The following is a 20,804-nucleotide window of genomic DNA, read 5'->3' as shown; positions in this document are numbered from 1 at the left end:
CTTGTGTGTGAAAGGGGAGGATGCAATGGCCTCTCAGGTCCCTTTCTGCAATCCTCTGTTCTTTTGGTTTCTGTTGTCACTGTTTAAGCAGGTCAGCCTCATTTTCCAGATTTGTATGAGTTATCAAAGGAGAACACAAGGTGACTGAATATGTCCTGAGGGAGCTGTTACCTATATTTTACAGTGAGGAAAGGGAGGTCCCCTAGGTTAAGCCACTTGGCTAAGGCCACACAGCAAATCAGAGATAAAACTGGGCTCAGAACCAGCTCTCCCAAGTCTTCTGGGTTCTTCCCACTTCCCCACCCTGCCTTTGGTCTCTGGAATCTCACTTCTGCTCCCGACGCTGCTGCTCCATCTTACTTCCTTCAGAAGAGCAGAGCAAATAGGGAAACTGAAGCCTTCTCTTTTGGACTCGTTCAGAGGTGGGGACTTCCTGACCATCTTCCTGGCCCCACTCCCCTGCGGCTCAGATGGCTCTGCTCACTGGGCAGCACAGCCCAGAAAGGCTCTAAGGAATTCTGGGTGTGGACATACAGTGAAGAGAGAACTCTAAGGCATCCCTCCAGAGCAGATTAAATGCCTCCAGCTTCAGAGGCTAAGAGCCTTGGGGCTGGAGGGGACCTTTGAAGTTCAGCTGGCTGACCCATCCCTTGTGTTACTGAAGAGGAGTTAGAATGAGAGTCAGAGAAGTGACTCGTTTGGTGTCGCAAGGTAGTAATGAGCAGAGGCAGAATTTGAACCCAGTCCCCAAATCTAGAGCTAGAGACAACTTCTAAGGCCAGCAGATCCAACCCAATAGGCAGTGCAGAGCCTGGCTGAAATGTGAACCCTTGTCCTCAGAATGCCCAGCCCATTAGTAGCAGTGAGGTGGTGCACTGGGCCTGGAATAAGAAACACCGGAGTTCATATCTAGCCTCAGACACTTACTAGCTGTGTGACCCTGGGCAAGTCACTTCACCCCATTTGCCTTGGTTTTCTCATCTGTAAAATGGGCTGGAGAAGGAATGGCAAACCTCTCTGGGACCTCTGCCAAGAAAACCCCCAATGGGGTCGCAGAGAGTCAGACATGACTGAAAAAGGACTAAACACCACCAAACTCTAACTCTAGCGCCTGTTCACTGCTGTCTTCCAGCCCAGCCCTCTCATTTCCCAGTTTGGGAAATGGAGGGATGGAGGTGAATCAGCTCTCCATGCCAGACCCAGAATTCAAGCGGGCTCTTCTGCTGCCCAGTTCAGCATTCGAGTCCCCTTCTTCATGCACGGCACAGCCTGAGAGAGGAAGGTTCTTAGTTACTTGCCTTTGAGTCAGCAAAGACGTATTCCTTCCGCAAGGTTTTCTCCTTCTCTGTCTCCACCACGATGACGAGCTTGTTATGAAACTTCTGGGACTTTATGAGCTGCAAGACTTAAGAGAAAAATGGAGGGTCACCCAGAGGGCCACCTGGAGGGCCGGTGTGCCCTGCCCTGGCCCTGGAGCACAACGTGCCCGTGTTGGGAGAGCCTTCTGGGTCTGATGAGGGAGCGTCTCCCTCCCACCCCCGAGCCAGCACGTGGTCCCCAGATTCCTGATTAATGGCCGGCTCCTCAGACAAGACTTCAGGCCCTGCTAGAATTCAGGCTCCCCGGAGAAGGCAAAGCAAGCCGAGGCAGGGGGAAGTGTATCAGCTAGCTCTGCAGGGGCGAGTTCTGGGCAGTGATGAATGCGATGAAGAACTGAGGCAAATAGGGGTTGAGTGACTTGCCCAGGGTCACACAGTTACCAAGTTTCTGAGGCTGGATTTGGACTCAGGCCTTCCTGACTCCCAACCCAGTGCTCTTTCTACCACATCACCTGGTTGCTCCTAAATACATGCTACATGGATGCAATGGAATAAAAAAAAAAATGAAGGTTCTGAAGAACTGAGAGAAGCTTGGGAAGACTTTCTATGAACTGATGAGGAATGAGGATAGAAGAACCAGGAAACAGTTCACACGATGATGGCTCTGCTATAAAGAAAAGCCACACCGAAAGGCATCAGAACTCTGATAGACGGATGCAATAAGCAATTGTGAATTCAGGGGACTAATAGTGTAGGGTTCCTCCTGCCTCTTGGCAGAGAATAGTGGGCTTGAAGTCAAAATCCTGTGTTCAAATCCTGCCTCAGATACTTGATACTTCCTAGTTCTGTGGTAGCCTGGGCAAATCGTTTAACCTCTGTTTGCCTCAGTTTCCTCAACTATAGTATAAGGGTCTGATGACCTCTAGGATTCCTTCATAAGACCACAGATTTGAGCTGCAAAAGACTATAGAAAACATCAAATCCGACCCCTTCGATTTACAGATGAAGCACCAGAGGCAGAGAGAGTAAGTCTAAGGTCACACAGCTGGTGAAGTGTCTGAGGCAGAATTTGAACTCAGGTCTTCTTGACTCCAAGGTCATGACTTTATTTACTGCCTTTGGCTGCCTCACACTCCAAGTTCTAGTTTCCCATAATCTTTGCCTGGGGAGGCCTCAGTCTTCCTCTGCACCCTTCCCACTCAGCAGGAGAAGAGAGGGGGCTGCTTCTATCCTCACTTTCAAGCACCACATCTGGACTGTCAAACCACCACCCACTCCCTGCTTTTCATAACTTGTATTCGGTGTTATCCATCTGTACCTCCTCTCTGCCATCATCGCTGCTGCTGTGGTCTACGACCAGCCAGGGCTCATTTCTCCTTTCCAGATGCTTCCTCCATCCCTGACCCTCCCTGCAGCATCCCTGATCACCTGGATGTCTCTACTCAGTCGTCTCTGGGGCCTGGATACCTGCTGCCTCCATCCCTCTTCTAGCTCTGCCTTCTTCCCTGTGGTCCTCTTCCCATGGCTTCCCCTTGCTCAGGCTCCCGTCTAGCTCACGCTTCCACATACACACACACGTCACCTGCATGTCCCACGTAGGTTTTGCCCCTCCACATCTACAGAGAGCTTATTCTTCCTAGATCATATTCGAGCCCTTCTGTCATCCTGCCTCATCCTACCTATGACGACCCACTTCGCTTCTGGGTTTGTTCCATGTTTAACTCTCTTTTCCAAGAAAACTGGCTGCCTTCCTAGTCTGCCGATCCTCGTGATCACTCTTGCCTCCTCTCTTGTTGTCCTCACACTCACCTGGAATTAGAGGAACCTAACAGGTGATGGTGAGCAAGGAAAACATTCCAGGGATGGGAGTAGCTTGTGTAAAAGCAAGGAGGTGGGAAAATGGGAAGTCTTGCACTAGGTTAGCAGGTAAACCAGTTTGGCTGAAACATGAGTACTGGAGGAAGAGTAATGGGAATTAAGTCAGATGACCTGGAAATTCCTTGAAAGTGAATTCTGTGGGATGGCTGGATGGCTCAGTGGACAGAGAGCCAGGCCTAGAGATGGGAAGTCCTGGGTTCAAATATGACCTCAGATACTTCCTAACTGGGTGACCCTGGGCAAGTCATTTCACCCCTAGTGCCTCGCCCTTACCACTCTTCTCCCCTGGACCCCATACTCCTTCCCTTTGAGGCCAGCCTGGTAGCGCAGCCTGTCTGGCTCTTGTACCATCCCTAGACCCAAACCCAAGGCTTTCCCAACTACATAGAACTAAGCCTGGGCTCCAAGAACCCAGGCTCCCCTTCACAGCAGGCGGAAGTGTTGGACAACCTTAGAAGGAGCTAACAATATAGTGCATCATGTGGTCAGCAATAGGATTGGTTCAAATCAGCTGCTCCAGGAGGAAGATGGAAGAAGAGGGAAAGAGGGGGAGGTGGCTCACTTTTGACTAGGATAAGCTTGGAAGAGATCCTAGAGGAAGGGACCCAGGCTGAGCCTTTAAAGATGCCAACAGACTGAGATGGTGTAACTATGGAGATGCCGAATAATCCACCCTAGAAGGAGGCGCCAGTGGCCAAATGGGATCTCTCGGTGGCGGAACAAGTGGGTGGATGTGATTGCAATCCAGGCTCGCTTACTTTTCTTGTGGCTATAGAACTTGTCCTCGGGGCCATCCTTGGATTTCTTGATAATCAGTTTTCCAGATTCAACATCAACTTTAAGCTGCATTTTTTGTGGAATTCCTAAGGATTCTGCTTTTACCTATGGAAAATAGGAAAGGGTTTCTTTTTTTCAACATGTGTAGGATTTAGTTCCATGATGGGATTTAGACCTGGAGGGAACCTTGACAATTCTTTCATAATCTCTTCATCTAAAAAATAATTTTTTTGGTTTTGTTGTTGTTGTTGTTGTTATTCTGCCCTTGACAAGTACCAATGAACAGAGCCCTAGTTCTATCATCCTCTAAGCTTCTCACTGTGGGTGCTACTGATTCCACGGCACAAAGCCCAGCTCTCTCTACCTGGTGGTTCTCCAGCTGCTGGCGTGTCTCTCCAATTTGGCTAGGATGGTCCCGTTAAGGCAGGAGGACAGGCTTTTCTAGCTGGCAGAACTTGGTAGAGCCTACACGGAGAGCCTTCCCGAACCCAAGGGCACCTGCACCCTTTGGGGAGGCATCGGAAGTCAACTTGGGTGAAGGAAGGGAAAGAGAATGGAGAAACTAGCCATTCCATTACGTGGGCGATGACCACATAGGGGATAACAAGGGACTGGCTCAATGGATTCATCAACCAGCCAGCATTTATTATGCTCTAGAACCTGTGCCAGGCACTGAAAGAATTTTTTTTTCTTTCTTTTTTTAGCGTCAAAGACCTAGAATGAACCAAATGAGGTCGTCTGGTCCTTCCATTCCTACTAGAGAGCAGGACTGAGTTTATAATGTCCCAGACCAATTAGAAAGTATGCTATTGGAGCAGCCAGACGGCTCAGAGAATAGAGAGCCCCGTCTCCAAAGGGGAGGTCCTAGAAAGTGAATTCTGTGGGACTGCTGGGTGACTCAGCGGACAGAGAGCCACGTCTGGAAATGGGAGGTCCTGGGTTCAAAGCTGACCTCAGATACTTCCTAGCTGTGTGACCCTGAGCAAGTCCCTTAACTCCCATTGCCTAGTTCCTTACCACTCTTCTGCTCTGGAGATGATCCACCGGACTGTATACTGATTTCAAGGCAGAAGAACGGTGAGGGCGAGGCAAAGGGGGTCCAGTGATTTGCTAACAGGGCTCAGTTTCTGAAAGGGAAGACATTCCCTCCACCTGCTTCCAAGTGTCGCCGCCCTCATACTCAGGAGCCTGCTGGGGACCTACCCTGCGCCCTCGCGGGTGGAGCAGAAGCTCCCTTGGGCCTCCCGAGCCTGTTCCCTGCAGAGGATCATTCTAACCTTTACAACAGAAATCGGGGACCTTCAGCGCCCCGCCGAGGCTCAGTGGTTGGTGGCTGGGGGCGGGAGTGGCGCCCAGAAGGGATTGGCTTCGCTGCCAAAGATGAGACAGTTACCTCAAAGGTGACAGGAGGGATGAGCGATCTTCGGTGTGTGGATTCAGGACCTCCCCCCAGGAATGCCTTTCCCTGGAACCACAAGAAAGAGGCGGACTCCGGGTCAATGGGAGGGGAGAGAGGTGGGGGGAGAAAAGGGAAAGCAGCCCAGGGCCTGCCTCTAGCATACAGAGGCTTTGCTGAGAAGAGAAGGAGAGCAGGGGAGAGCAGCGGAGCAAGGGCGATGCCTTCTTTGGACCTACCTTGTCTTCGAGAGAGGACAGTAAACTGGTCAGTTGGGCAAGCCTGGACATTATGTTGACTGGACTGGCTTCTGCGCATGCCTGGGGGAGGGCGGGAGAGAAAGTGGGTCAGAGAGAGTGAGCCAAGCCAGCTGGTCCTTTCTTCCCGGATTCAGCATCCATCGCTGGAAGGATCGCAGAGCCTCATCTTGCCCTCGGGGCGCTGAGACTCTAGCGGCCAAGTAAACCCCCAAGGCTCTGGGTGCTAAGTTCCATGACAAAGGCGGACAGCAATCATTTCTGCCTGCCCCCAGGGATGCAATCAGGGAAGACTTCAGGGAGGAAGGGACCCCCAGAGGCTTCAGCTTGTCACGCCAAGGAAGTACATGAAAAGAAAAAAGCAATGGCGTCTACAGGAGAGAGATGTTGGGAAGCAGTGCCCGTAGATGCCATCCTCTCCATTTTACGGAGGGTGAAAGAGCGTGCCCAGAGTCGGGCTCTTGTGACCAGGCTTGCCCCCACCCAGCTCTGAGGACTCTAGCGATCGGCCTCGCTTCTCGGCTGCTCCTCCGCCCCATCCTGCTGCCTTTGCTTCTCCCACAAGCCGGATGCCCCAGTCAGTGACTCCCCTTTCCAGACGGTCTCTCCCTCCCTAGGTGGCCTTCCTCAGCTTTGAGACACTTGGAGCGTGTCACCCGCCGGGCCCGCCCTCCACCTCCCATTGGTGGATCTCCCCCAAGCCACGCTGATCGACCCCTGGGTCCAACCAGTGTTGGCCACGGACGCTCCAGATCAATGACTGCGAGCACCACTGGTGTCTCAGAGCATCTTTGCTATGACAAGGTTGGGCCGGAGCTCAGGGAGGGCAGAGAACTTTGCCTTCAGCATCTCCAGCCATCAGGAACAAGGGCAAAGGCTGTTCCTTTGGCCCCTGGAAGCATCTACTGTAAAGAGGCTCCTTGTAGCCTGCAAACCACAGTCCCTCTGGTTTGCAGTTAGGGAAGCCGAAGAGCAGAGATGGGAAGTGACTTCCCCAGGGTCACTTAGCTAAGAAGAGGCCTCCCTGAGATTCAAACCCATCTCTTCTGACCTCCAGGCCAGAGCCTTTCACACTAGACCCAGTCCAGAATTTTGGAGATATCATACTCTCCTCTCTTCTCGAGCTCTCCCTTGAATAAGCAACCAATAGGTCTCAGATACTGGCTGAGGATGGAAAACAGTCATTCCCCCAGGAGGACTCCTTTGCCTTTGGGAGTTCTTAACCCCAAAGCAACCAACCAGAGAGCTTTTAGCTTGGTTCCAGCCTCCATCTTTTCTAAGCCATCCTCCTACCGGCTGACAAATGAACATTCCTAAATTTCAGTCTGACAGTGCTATTCTCCTGCTCATGAAGCTTCAGTAACTCCCTAGTGCCTCAAAGAGAAAGCAGAAGTTCCTTGTTTGGCACCGAGAGCTCTCTGCAGTTTGGCTCCTGCCTCTCTTTCCCAGGCTGGTTCCATATTACTCTCCCTCGTTTTGTATTTAGCCAAAATGGGCAGCTTGCTCTTCCTTCCACCCAATATTCTACCTCCCATATCACGCCTGGGATTTTCTTTGCTTTTACCTCCACTGCTTGGAATTCTGGGTTTATTCAGAGCTCAGCTCTGAGGTCACTTCCTGCCCAAGTTCTTCCTGGGCCCCTCAGTTTATACTTGAATAAATAAATGAATGATGAAGGGTTTAGTGAACCCTCACTATGGGGCAGGCACTGGGCTAAGTTCTGAGGATGAAAACCCAAGAAAGCAGGAGTGTTCCGTTCCGCCCGCGGGGAGCTTACCTTCTTCTTTTGCTTAAGCCATGCCTTCTGTCTCTGACTCGACACCCAGCATTGGTTCCAAAGAAGCAAAGGGGTCAGGGCCCAGGTCGCTTTTCTCCCCCTCTCTACACCCTCTACTCCTTCCTCCACTTTTGAGAGTCTTCCCTGACCCCCTTCTCATTCTCATCCTTGCCTCGATGGGGCAACGACCTACCTGAGGCCGAGGCCGGATGCCAGGGGAGAGCTGCTGGTCAAATAACCTCTGCAGGACCTCCAGGGATGGCAAGGTCCTGGCAACTTCACTGTAGGGAAGGAAACAGGGCAAGGGTGAGTGGCTCGCTGGGATCCAGGGTAACCAGGAGTGCACACAGAACGTGGACATCCCGGGCAATGCGAAGGCTTCCTTTTCCAAGTCTGGGCATCCCCCTAGGGCAGATCTGCTGGCTCCCAGGGCTCCGGCATCTTCTCCTCGTGCCCTCCAGAGCACCTACCTTCCATTCCCCCACTGCATTCACTCCACCTAGTCGCTGCTGGGCTTGCCATGTCATGGAAACCTTTCTGGTCATGGGACCATCCCATTAGGAGCTAAAAAGAATCTCTGAGAGGGTCTAGTCGGAGCCCTTCATTTTGCACATGAGGAAACAGAGACCCAGGAGAAGTGATCGACTCAAGGCCACGTAGCTGCCAGATCATTTCATCATTTAATTAACCATTTAATCGCCAGAAGAGCCTTTTACCTCCCAGCAGAATGGAAGCCCTCTGAGGGTACGGATGTTTCATCTTTGTCTTCATAGACCCGGGGCTTGGCATCAAGTCACAAATGCCCATTAGCTGCTCGATCCATCAAAGAGCCAAGCTAGAACTCTTTAGACCTTTTTGGCTCATTAGATTCCTTTAGAATCAAAGCTCAAAAGCTGGAGGGGTCTTGGAGGCTGTCGAATCCAGCTCCCTCCTTTTACAGCTAAGGATGCTTACAAGGCGAAAGGCAAAGTTCTGGGAATATGAATTCAAAAAAAGAAAAACAATTTCTGTCCTCAAGAAGCTTACATTCTATCGGGGGATACAATGTGTAAAGACACAAGTCAATGCAAGATAGTTTGAGGAAGGAAAACATGCCAGTGACAGTAGGGGGAGGAAGGGAAACCAGAGAAGGCTTCCTGTAGGAGGCAGCATATGAGCAGAGCCTTGAAGGAAGCTTAGGATGCTATGACACACAAGTGAGTGCATCCTAAGAGGGAGTAGAGCAGTTCAGCAAAACTGGCCAGATCCATCACAGTTCTAAGAGGTGGTAGCCATTGGCACCAAGTACCAGCACTGGAAGGGCCTCCCTGAGCGCGTCTAGACCAGACAGGTCAAGTGGATTTTGAGCCGTGGATGGAGACTTGACCCAACTGTGCAGTCTTGCGGGCACAGGATGGTTATCTGAGTGGGGATCGATGGCTGGCCATCAGAGCACTCCGAGCTTGCAGGGAAAGTTGAGCACGCCCTCTCTGCCGTCTATACCATCCCCTAGCCTGCTTACAGACTTTAACATAAGTGTCTCTCCTGCCGCAGGCTTCGTGCTGCCAGGGACCCAGGCACTGCCAAACTGAGAAGCATTGGCCGATGCCAGCCTGGAGATGTGACTGCAGCTTATAGCCGGATGCTCATCCTGCCCACAGCCAACCAGACAGCGTGGCAGGCCACCGGTCCTTGCCCAGAGCCATGAGAATTCCTCCAGTTTTAGCTCTCAGGAATATGGAGTCTCCGAATGGAAAGAAACCTTCCAGATTACCCATCCCTGAGCAGCAGAACTCTCCTTTCTACATCCCGAAGAAGTGCTCATCCAGACTCTGCTCCAAGCAGCCCAGGGGATGAGGGACCTTCTGGGATAACAGTGCAGCGAGGGACGACTTCCTCAGAGGAAATCGGGCAGCTAGACGGTGCCGTGGACAGAGTGCCAAGCCAGGAGTCAGGAAGACCCACGTGGAAATCCAGGCTCAGACTCTAGCTGTATGAACCTGAGAAAGTCCCTTAACCTGTTTGCCTCAGTTTCCTCACCTGTAAAATGAGCCGGAGAAGGAAATGACAAACTTCTCCAGTATCTCTGCCAAGAAAACACAAACAGGGATATGAAGAGGCAGACATGATTGAACGACAAGGAGGCAATTGCTTTTCCTTGCTTGAGAAGCTTAAGGCCCCCCCCCCTACTTGTAGGATGAAATACAAACTTGGCTGTTTGGCTTTCAAAGCCCTTCAAGGGCAGGCTCCATCTTTCCTTTCCAGAATCCCTGCACCTTATTCTCTCTCCCATGATCTCTGTTCTAACATGTAGCCTCCCGAGTCTTCTCTTCTCCCACCCCCTTGCCTTTGCACACCCTGGCCCTCCAGGGCCAGCTGCCTTGAAGGCAAGGGCTGTCTGTGTTGGGTTGGGGTTGGCAGCCCCGACACCCTGCCTGGCCCCCGGCAGGCACCGGCCATTCCTCTTGATTGATGGGTTGGCAGCTCGTCCGGGATTTGTCAGCTCCCGCTGTTAGTGAGCTTTCCTTTCTGCCGAGCTGTAATCAGTGGGTTCTGGCAATGTGCAGTCGGTACTCCTTGTTCTGCCCTCTGGGCCTCCGCAGAACGAGCCCAATTCCTCCTCTGGATGACAGGCCTGCAGGGACGTGAGGACAGCTCTCCTGTGTTGGCTTCCTCCTCATTTCTTTCAGCCCATTCCTACTGGGGGCCCCCTTGGGAGGACTGCATTGGGACTCGGGCCAGCCAGTCGGGGTCTCTCCTGGGATGGGACAGAATCCAGTCTTGTAGGGGTCCAAAGCTTCCCTAGTCAAGTACTGTGCTAGGCCTTAGGAGAGACAAATCAAAAGGGTCCCTGCCTTCAGGAGGCTGATGTTCTTTCAGAGAAAACAGTGAATACACAGGCAAAGAAATACAAACTATATACAAAGGGCCGGGGCACAATGCTGATGCTGCAGGAATATCTCGTTTGATCCTCATAACAACCCTGGAAAAGGATGCTGTTATCGTCTCCATTTTGACAATTGAGGAAACTGAGGCAGACAGAGGTTACATGACTCACCCAAGGTCACCAGAAGGTAAAATGTTAGATATGGGGAACAAATGGGTTACTTTGTCTGGAAATGTAGCATGAGTGAGGACGAATAATGTGAATTCAGTTTACAAAGCTACTTTGGAATCAGTTTGAGAAGAGCTTTCGATGCCAAATAAAAGTTTTTGTAGGGGTAAGAGGCACGCGCTGGAATTTATTGAGGAAGGGAGGGAAACAACTAAATTGTGCCTTTGGTATATTACTTTGGCAGTTAGGAAGAAGCCAGATTGGAGAGAGGAGACATTGAGGCAGGGACCCTAACAGGAGGCTCCTGGTAAAATCCTACTTTTGATGAGGAGTTGATGATGGGGCAGCCAGGTAGATAAGAGAACCAGACCTGAAGATGGGAGGTCCTGGGTTCAAATCTATCCTCATCTATTTCCTAGCTGTGTGACTCTGGGCAAGTCACTCAATCCCCATTGCCTAGGCTTTACCACTCTTCTGTCTTGGAACCAATGCACAGTATTGATTCTAAGATGGAAGGTGAAGGTTAAAAAAAGATACATTACTGAAGCCCAGGTCTGTCTTGGGGGCATTCACTGGCTCAGACCGGCTTATACTGAGTTAGAAAAGGAGATGAGATCCGGGTCACAGAACGTGTGGTTGCCAAACCCCTGCTGGCTCTGAGTGATCGCTGCTTCCCTTTCTAAATGCTCACAAAGCCTCCCTCTAAGGAAATGACTCCAGCATTTTGTCTAGTTGTTAAATGAAGTCTCCAACTTTCATGTCTAAAAACATTTGCAAACGAAGCTGGAATATTTATGTGATTAACTTCCTCCGAGAGTGGATTTTCTCATTTGGCTGCAGACATTTGGGGAAGTTTCCAGTAAGTGCATCTGTCATTGTTATTAGTAATAATAACTGTTTCCAAGATGCACACTTGCTGCTCAGGAGAAGACGTTTAGCGGCAGCACTTCACGCACGGCTCATTTATCTCCAGGATATACCGAGGAAACGAGACAACAGCAGGAGCTTGACTCTCATGCCAGAGAGGTCAAGTCACTTACCAAAGATCACACAGCCAGTGCTAACAGAGATGGTATGACTCTTCAGGTTGTCATTGTGCTTCCTTCCATCCACAAATCCAGACACCTTCTCCTCTGGGTCAACTACATGGTGTGGATGGATAGGGTTTGGGGGCTTTGAACCAGGAAGAGCTAAGTTCAAATCCTGCTGGCTGTGTGACCCAAGGTAAGTCACTAAACCTCCTCCTGCCTCAGTTTCCTCATCTGTAAAAAAGGTGGATAACAACAGCAACTCCCTTCCATGGCTGTAAATGAGGATCAAACGAGATCCTATTGGTATAGTAATTAGCCCAGTGCCTGGCACAGAGTGTATATCTGCTTAATGAATGCTTCTTCCTTCCTTCCTCTCCTGTGGACCTGGCTGAATAGGGATAAAATAAACATTTCCATTTCAAATCTGGTTCCCAGGATGTGTGCCCCTGCAGCAGTGTCTAGCACCAGACGTCCTCTCTTTTTTTTCTAAGAATAATATTTGTGCCTGAAATAGCTGGAAGCCATGCCTGTCAGAATTCAGTCAGAGCTGTCAACAGTAACAGGCTCTGGAGCTAACGAGACAAGAGAGGACGCGAGCAGAATCCGAAGTGAGTCCTGGGAAACAGCACCAGCAGCTCACGGAGCCACAGATTTTTAGAGCTGGAAGGGCTACAACACCCTGCCTAGCCCTGCTCCGACCTCGTCCTTGTTCAGCTGCAGAAACTGGGGCTTAGAAAGGGGAAGTCAAGGTCTTCTACCCTGTTAGGAGCAGAAGCAAAGACGGAAGCCCGGAGTCTTGACTCCTTGACCAGGAGGCTGTATCGGAAAGTCAAGATGACCAAAGAGACTAGATTTATTCATTAAAACAAAACCACACACAGCAAGCGTATGAATGTGGTGATGGTCTGGCATTTAGAGGACTAGAGCTTGACACCCCCCTCCCCATCCTCCTCCAGTTCTGCCAATTTGGGGCTGTGTGACCCTGGGCAACTCACTTCCCCTCTCCAGGCCTCAGTTTCCTTATCTGTAAAATGAAAGAGTTGGGCTAGATGACCTCTAGGGCCCCTTTTAGCCCTACATCTATGACACTATCACTCCACTTCCCCCTCTCTCAGCCTAATTTCCTATTTTTTTTGTAATTATAAAACTCCTAATCAGTTTCCTAATCGGTAAGATGAATGCTCAGGACTAGATTGGTCACTCCTGCTCTAAAGTGATGACTCTAAGAACAATGGATTTGGAAACAAGAGCACCGGCCTGGAATTCCAGCCATGACACGGACCAACTGGATGACATTATTATAAGGATCAAAAAAGATGAGAGCTGGGGAATAGCTTGGGAAATTATTTTTTTTAAACTCTTAACTTCTGTGTATTGGCTCCTAGGTGGAAGGGTGGTAAGGGTGGGCAGTGGGGGTCAAATGACTCACCCAGGGTCATATAGCTGGGAAGTGTCTGAGGCTGGATTTGAACCTAGGACCTCCTGTCACTAGGCCTGACTCTCAAGCCACTGAGCTACCCAGCTGCACCCCGACTTGGAAAATTACAAAGCAGCATCCTCAGATAAGGGATAGTGCCCACAAAGTGACCCACCAGCATTTATTAAGCACCTGCTGCATGCCAGATCTTGCTAAGCCCCCAGGATTCAGACAAATATGAATATGATACAGTCTTTGCCCTTAAGAGAGGAGGGGGAGGAAGAGGAGGAGGATGGAAATTCACCCTCGGGTCACAGTGCCTTAGAATCATCCTCATAACAACCCTGCAATAAAGGTAGTGCAGGAATGGTTATCCTCATTTTATAGATGAGAAAACAGAGGTCCAGATTGATAATCTGATAATTGATGAATGAATGGTTAAATTGGTTAAAATTTTCTCCTTCTGACCTCGTAGGGAAAAAGAGATTCATTTTTCTCTTGAATTTTAATTTATTTTCTGGGTTAACTGACCCACGGCATCGTCTGCTTTGCTGAAGTGGTTCACATATAGAAAAAAGTCTGAGATGTCCTCAGTGTGGTCTGGTCTTCAATAGTGTAGTATACAGAATTGGGGGGATATAGTTTTTCTAGCTTTGGCTGAGTTCCAAAATCAGTTGGGCTCTTAGAAGCTTGAGGAGAGGCAGTTGACTGGATCTTCCGTGGAGGGAGGAAGTCAATGAGCGAGCTCTTAGATTATCTAGCTTCAATATTGAAATTTAGCCTAGCATTGATATATTTACTTAAGAAATTATTATTTTAGATAAATCCTTTATATCTTCCTTTCCTAATACCACCCTGCCTTACCTCCCTTACCTTAGTGGCTGTGGAGTTTATAAGGAGAGAAATTAGAGAGGAGTTAAATCTGTGAAGAGTTATCTAATTGACAGCATTATTTATAATTTAATCAAATCATCTTTTATTCCCTTTAGATAGCATTTTGTAAGACTGAGTTTAAGGCAGGTCCTTACTCAGATTCCATCTTTACTTCCCTTCCCCCACCTGAGGTTCCTGAGATAACTAATAGGGCTTTCCTTTAATCCACCTTCCTAACAACATCCTTCAAACAAATAAATCCCTTTGTGTTTCAATAGTCCTATTTAGTGTAATTTGTCTGTTAGTTATCAAGAGGGAAGAAGAGGGAAAGAGACAACATACTCTGGGCTTAGAGGGTAGCTGAGGTATCCATCTTGAAAGGAAGGTGTTACTTCAAAATAGGTCCCTTCCTGTGAAATTAACTAAAGCCTGTTTGTTAATTTCAGTCTAGTCTATTTCCCTCAGCTTGTGTTTGAGTCTAAGTCCCAGTCTGTAAGCCTGCAGTGTTAGTCTGTTTAGTTTAACTTCTTTCTCCCAAGAAGATCTCTGTTCCCTTCTGTGTTATACTCCTGACTTCAGTCCTATTATACCTTGAATCTCCTTTAATCCCAGCCTACCTATAGCCTAATTTATCCATTTACCAAGTCTCCAACATCCTCCTTTCAATTCCCTTATCCCAAACACCTTTCCTCAAATTACCCTCATAACATTCGGCAGCATCACCGAACTTGCTGAGAGGAAGACCCGAGTTCAAATCTCATCTCAGACATTGACTAGCTATGTGACTCTGGACAAGTCACTTCTCCTCTGTGCCTCGGTTTCCTTATCTGTAAAATGAATATGGTTGGATTTGATGGCCTCTAAGGTCTCTTCCAGCATTCTGATCCCATGGAAAGGCAGGAAGCAGTACTGGCTGCTGCTAACGCCTGGAGATCCCTGCCTTCTGGGGCAGGAATTCCATTCTCCAGGTACTTGGTGAAACATGCTGGCTTTCTAGTTCAGTTCAGCCCAGCATTTCCAGGGAAAGATAGGAGGATGGGCGAAGGCTGCCCCGGACCCAGGCGTCTGTTTGATTGGAAGATGGATGGGAGATTCTCAGATCAATGAGCTGAGCAGGTGGTCTCCGCCTGCCAGTGGACACGGAAACAATGGAAGCATTTAGCCAAGCTGCCACTGTGACAAGGTATTTGGGGGAATCCACCTGGAAGGAATTAAAATTGATCCAGTCTGACGCGAAGCCCAGAGCATTCCATGGGCTTCATCTGGCACACTGCGCCATGGCCAGACTGCGGTGGGCTTTCTTAAAGGGAAGCTAACGCTCAGGAGATGCTTTCTAGGACTTGGGAGGGCACCAGAATCCCTTCAAGACCTGGGGATTGTGTTTGGGGAAACTGAGTCCCCAAAGTATAGAAGCTGTTCAGGGAAAGAATATTTGTTAAGTCCATCGCGTGGTGCCTGGCACATGAAAGGGGCTCCGCAAGGGCTCCTTCCCATGTCCCTCCCCGACACTCCTCCTTGCCAGTGGTCCTTGCCATCTTCCCAGAGCACAAGTCTGAGCACATCCCTCCCACCCTGTTCCAGAACCTCCAGTGGATCCCTATTGCTTCTAGGATAAAATACAGACATTTAAAACCCTTCCTAGTCTGCAGGATTAATGGCCTTTATCTTCCAGGTCTATTTGATTTTCCCCACAAGCACTCTGGTTGATTGGGAAAGGAGAGCAAATAGTTATGGGCTCGGGGTGGGGGAGGGGGTGGATATAAATTAGGAGAGAAAACCAACTCGTTCCCAACCTCCTTATACAGAACTTGTCCCAGTGCCTCATGTCCTACCACTGCGACCCACATCCTTTTCAGTTTCTTTTTCCTTATTTTATAGTTCTGTCTTCCCCCATCAGACTGGGTATCTGGCACATAGTAGGCACACTCTCTGTCTCTGTCTCTCTCTCTCTCTGTTTATTCTCATTCTCTTTCCCCTTAGCAAGAATCTGATGCTGGATTTGAACTCAGATCTTCCTCACTCCAGTCCCGGTGCTCTCTCAGACTGTGCGGCTTCCTTCCTGCCTCCTGTAAGAATGCTACACTCAGAAAGGCTCTGTAGGCTTAATCGGATCGACACCAAAGGGGTCCATGCGTGCCGCGTAGAAGCTGAAGATATTATATTAGCACCTACTTCGTCCTCAAGTTATCCTGTATGTACTTCTCTGTGTGCCTGCCACAACCCCCCAGTAAAGGGAAGCTTCTGCACTTTTGCCTTTGTATCCCCAGAACCTAGCATGATGCCTGACGTACAACACATGCTGTCTATGTGTCTTCTGAGGGTCAGCTGGGGGTGCAGGGACAGAGCTTCGGGCCATCTTCCCAAAATATACTCAGATACTTATTGGCTGTGTGATCCTGGCCAAGTCACTTAAAATCGTTTGACTCAGTTTCTTTTTTTTCTAAAAAGAGCTGGAGAAGGAAATGGCAACCGTCTCTGGTACCTTTGCCATGAAAACCCCAAATGGGGCGTCAGACATCATTGAAATGACTGAATGATGTGTCTGCTGGCTGAATTAAACTGGACTTGCCATTTTGCTGCTGCCCATCGTTGTCCATACTGATATCCTAGGAGGATGGAGAGGGTTCAAGGTTTCCAGAGCCCTCCCTTTGTGAGTAATATGTGTGTTTATTGAACTTGAGGACTGGGTGTCAAATCCATCCTGGGGGTGGGTGACGATGGAATTTGGCTTTGCAGGAAAATCTTTCTGTTCTGTAGCCGATACTTAGATAATAATCACATTTGGGCTTTTTGCCAAGCGTATGTAACTGAGAAAAGCAAGCTATAACTAGGGAGGGGCAAACAGGATTCTGGCTCAGGGAGCTAAAATATAGAGGCAACTCAGGGAGGTTAATTTAAATAAAAGTACTTTCTTTCCTTCCCAATTGAATTTGCTTCAATTCTCTTTTGAATTCCTTTTATATTCCCAACCACAAACTTGCTCTGAGGGATACTTTGGTTTAGCAAGCCCCACGTAGCTAGGCTGCTGCCCCCATAATCCGATTTCCTATTGATATGTTAGTTCTAGAAAGAAATGAAACCATTGATGCCAGGCACAGATTCAGCTCTCTCTCTGCCTAGGGAAGGGAAAGGCTTGACCATTGAGAAAACAACTCAAATTTAAGGTGATTTGGAAGGGAAAAACCTAAATGGTGTAGGGCTTAGGAGTCAGAGGACCTGTAGGTCTGCCACTCACTAGTTGTGTGACCTTGGCCAGTTAGTTTTCTCACCTATGCAATTAAATGGTCTTGGCATTCCACTCCAGCTCTAGGTCCGTGACCTTATTACACAAGAGTTCACCAAATCACCATTTCTGAATAAGTAAAAATTGGAATAGCTTCCTTATACAGGGGGCTATTCATTTATTTATTTGTTTATTTATTTTTATTATTTATTTTCCCCTTTTTTATTTAGAATATTTTGGGGGGCTAAGCTATTAATGCTTAAAACTGGACAAAGATTTTGGGGACTTTGTAAATTCATTGTTTCATAGCCATAAAGTAGTCAGTCAACAAATATTCATTAAAGACCTACTATGTGCCAGACACTGTGCTAAATACTGAGGCATGAAAAGGGGCAAAAGATAGTCCCTGCCCTCACGAGCTTACAATCTAATAGGGAAAGACAATAAGCAAACGAATATGGAAAGACACACACACTATTTGACATTGTTTAAGGGTTAAAAATTAATGGTTTGACTGAAATATATGAAGATTATAAATAATAGAGGTGGTCGCCAATTCAAAATATTATTGCTCAAAGTCAAAATGACTTTAATAGCTTTTATTTACAAAAGAGGTGGAAAGAGTGAAAGCAGAGAAATACAAAAGGGTAGAAAAGACATTAGCCTATCCAACATTTATTTATTTATTTGTTTGTTTTTAATTAATTTTTTTAAACCCTTAACTTCTGTGTATTGGCTCATAGGTGGAACAGTGCTAAGGGTGGGCAATGGGGTCAAGTGACCTGCCCAGGGTCACACAGCTGGGAGGTGTCTGAGGCCGGATTTGAATCTAGGACCTCCTGTCTCTAGGCCTGACTCTCAATCCACTGAGTTACCCAGCTGCCTCCTAGCCTATCTAACTAAGTGAATTAGTCTAACTAAAAAGTGAAGCAGCTGGGTAGCTCAGTGGAGTGAGAGTCAGGCCTAGAGACAGGAGGTCCTGTGTTCAAATCTGGCCTCAGCCACTTCCCAGCTGTGTGACCCTGGGCAAGTCACTTGACCCCCATTGCCCACCCTTACCACTCTTCCACCTATGAGACAATACACCGAAGTACAAGGGTTTAAAAAAAAAGTGAAGCAATGGGCACCTCATCTCCAGGAATCAGAGAAATCAGAGAAAAGAGAAATCTGGGATAAATCAGGGAAAAGATAAAAAAAAGATCGAAGGGGGGAAAAACCACTTTTGAGGAAAATTCTAGCTGCCATAAAGGCTAGCCTGAGATTTTGAATTATCCATTAAAAAGTGTCTAAGCCATGCATATCCTTTGATCCACTGAGCTGTGAAGGAGAAGAGAAGAAGAGAGAAGGAAAGACATTCAGTATGTAATAAACTCTTCGTAGCTACATTACATAGCCAGCCTCGAGTGCCAGAAACTCAGAGAAGCTCTAGTCTGACCCCTCACATGTAAGGAAACAAGCCCAGAAAAGGAAATGGCCTTCTGAGAGCTCAAGCAGTAAGTACTAAGAACAAGATCACCCAGAGGAATGTATGAAGAAGGCACTTTCCTACTGATTACCTCACTTGATTACATGCCTATGACCCTCACCATATGGTAGTGAAAATGTGATGATTTTTTTTTGCATCCAGGAAACTGAGGCCCAGAGAGGGTGAATCATTCCCCCAGCATCACACAGCTAGGATGTGGCAGAGAAAACACTAACCCTCAGGGTTTCCTAACTCCCAAGCTGCTTGTAGGCTTAGTTATGAGCCCACATAATTCAAAAGAACCTAAAGCTGGAAGGAGCCTTAGAGATGATTGAGGCCATCTCTCTTTTACATATGAAGAAATAGAGGCCTAGGAAGTTTTAGGGTGACTTATCAAAGGGTAGGAAATAGTAGGTAACACAATGAGACTTGAACAAAGAGCTTCTGACTCTGGATCTAATCTTATTCCAAATGAGCACACATATACACATACATCCTCAAGATAAATGGTCGAATGAGATAAAAAGTTTTCCAAAGAATTATCAACTATAAATGATCAGATGAAATCAGGCTCCATATCTTTAACAGTAAGAGAAGTGCAAATTGACACAGTTCCATGTAAATCAGCAAAGAGAACAGAATATAGGAAGTATCAATGTTGAAGGAATTGCGGGGAGAGAGGTAGATGGATGAACACGCACCTCCATTGTTGATGGAAGCGGTGAATTGGCTCTGCCAGCCGTTCTGGACTTTGGTGCTGAATTATCCATGAAAAGTTCCTGACCCATCCATGTCCTTCAACCCAGATCCCACCACTGCACATACATTAAGAAAAGCTAAGTCTAGTATATACTAATGTATTCTTAGCAGCATCTTTGTGGTAGCAAAGACTGGAAACTAGATGGATGCCCATTAACTGGGAAATGGCTGAAAGAACCCTCTGGTGTGCTATTTATAATTAAAGGAATATTGCTGTTCAGGGAGAAATGGCAAATGTGGTAATTCAGAGAAGCTTTGGATGAATGGGTACAGAAGGGAATGAACAGAACTTGAAGAACATTGTATTTACCATGCAAATGAAGAAATCATGTGCAAGACTTTGAACGCAGAATAACCGAAAAAAAAATTAATAAAGATCCCAAAGAACACAATGGAACCTTCCCCACTTCTTATGAAAGAGGGGTGGTGGGGTGCAGATTACCAGGACAGAATGATATATTCATCAGTCACACTAGCAAATATGTTTGTGCAATTGTGGCTCTATCATAAGAGAGAGTTTAATTTGGGAAAGAAGAGGGTTGTGGAATTAGAAATCTTGAACCCTTGGACTTCATCTCCCAGAATCCTTTTCCCTTCATTCACATAGCGTCCTTATGTATTGTAAATAAGTTTGCTGTAACCCCACCCCCTTGCTCTCTTCTCTTGCAACACAGCTGGGTTAGCTCCCTCTTTACTCTAGCCTTTTATTTTCCTTTACTTCAAGTTATTATTCATAAATCTTATTAAATATAATACTTGGAGATATTGTAAATTAATTTTTTAAGCTTGCATTTCTGGCAACCACGAAGGGATAAGGATTTTGGGAGAGGAAGTCCAAGGGTTCAAGATTTCTAATTACACAGGGTCATCTCTTCCCGCCTCAAATGACTGAAACACACCAAAAAACAGATTTTGCATACTTTGGACTGTTCTTTGGAAGCCTCTGTAATCGGTTACCAGTGGTATTCTTTTGGCATTGAGGCTAACAATAGGAACAGCGCCTGGTAATAACTGCTAATGAGTGTAGTGATAGAGATAAAAATGGGAGTTAGCCAGATTTGTGGCAATGATAGGAAGGTAGGTAGCAATGGTACTGAGAACAGGAGTGATGGTGGTAATCATAGCAATAGTTGTGGTGGGAGTGGGAGTGGTGATGGGAGTAGTCATAGGAGGAGTATTCATATTAATAACAGCCACATTGTAAATAGTTCCAGCAGTGATGTAGTAGTGTTAGCAGTGGGAGGGATAAAAGTTGTAATGACAGTGGCAGGGATCATAAATATGGTAATGCTCCTCCCAAGTAGCTTCTTCCAGGATATGCCTTGATCATTGGAATGATAACAGTAGACATAATGCTAGTAGTAGCAATGGTTGGTCCAGTAATTGAGGTGGTGGTGGGTGGAAGAGGGATGGTAGCCATGACCTCTGAGGTCCCTTTCAGCTCTGTGTCTCTCATCCTAATAGTAACAGCAATGGTAGTGACTGATTTTTGCTCACATTAGTGATGATAATGATAGTAACGACAGCCACATATGGGGCATCGAGGTGACTCAATGGATTGAGATCCAGGCCTAAATATGGGAGGTCCTGGGTCCAAA

General features: G+C 47.6%; 1 protein-coding gene across 1 annotated transcript in view; it reads right to left on the bottom strand.

Moving 5' to 3' along the window:
* INPP5D (inositol polyphosphate-5-phosphatase D) overlaps positions 1-20,804 on the bottom strand; it is a 135,179-nt gene that overhangs the window by 50,291 nt on the left and 64,084 nt on the right. Inside the window, exons 6-10 of the mRNA XM_044675669.1 lie at positions 7,598-7,685; positions 5,610-5,690; positions 5,368-5,439; positions 3,956-4,079; positions 1,299-1,405 (exon numbers count right to left, since the gene is read on the bottom strand). Coding sequence (XP_044531604.1) covers positions 1,299-1,405; positions 3,956-4,079; positions 5,368-5,439; positions 5,610-5,690; positions 7,598-7,685 — 472 coding nt within the window. The remainder of the gene's footprint in view (positions 1-1,298; positions 1,406-3,955; positions 4,080-5,367; positions 5,440-5,609; positions 5,691-7,597; positions 7,686-20,804) is intronic.

This window comes from Gracilinanus agilis, chromosome 4 (genome assembly GCF_016433145.1).
Source record: "Gracilinanus agilis isolate LMUSP501 chromosome 4, AgileGrace, whole genome shotgun sequence".
NCBI classification, from domain to species: Eukaryota; Metazoa; Chordata; class Mammalia; order Didelphimorphia; family Didelphidae; genus Gracilinanus; species Gracilinanus agilis.
Note: the sequence above shows the minus strand (reverse complement) of the source record. Positions and strands in the feature narration are given on the sequence as shown.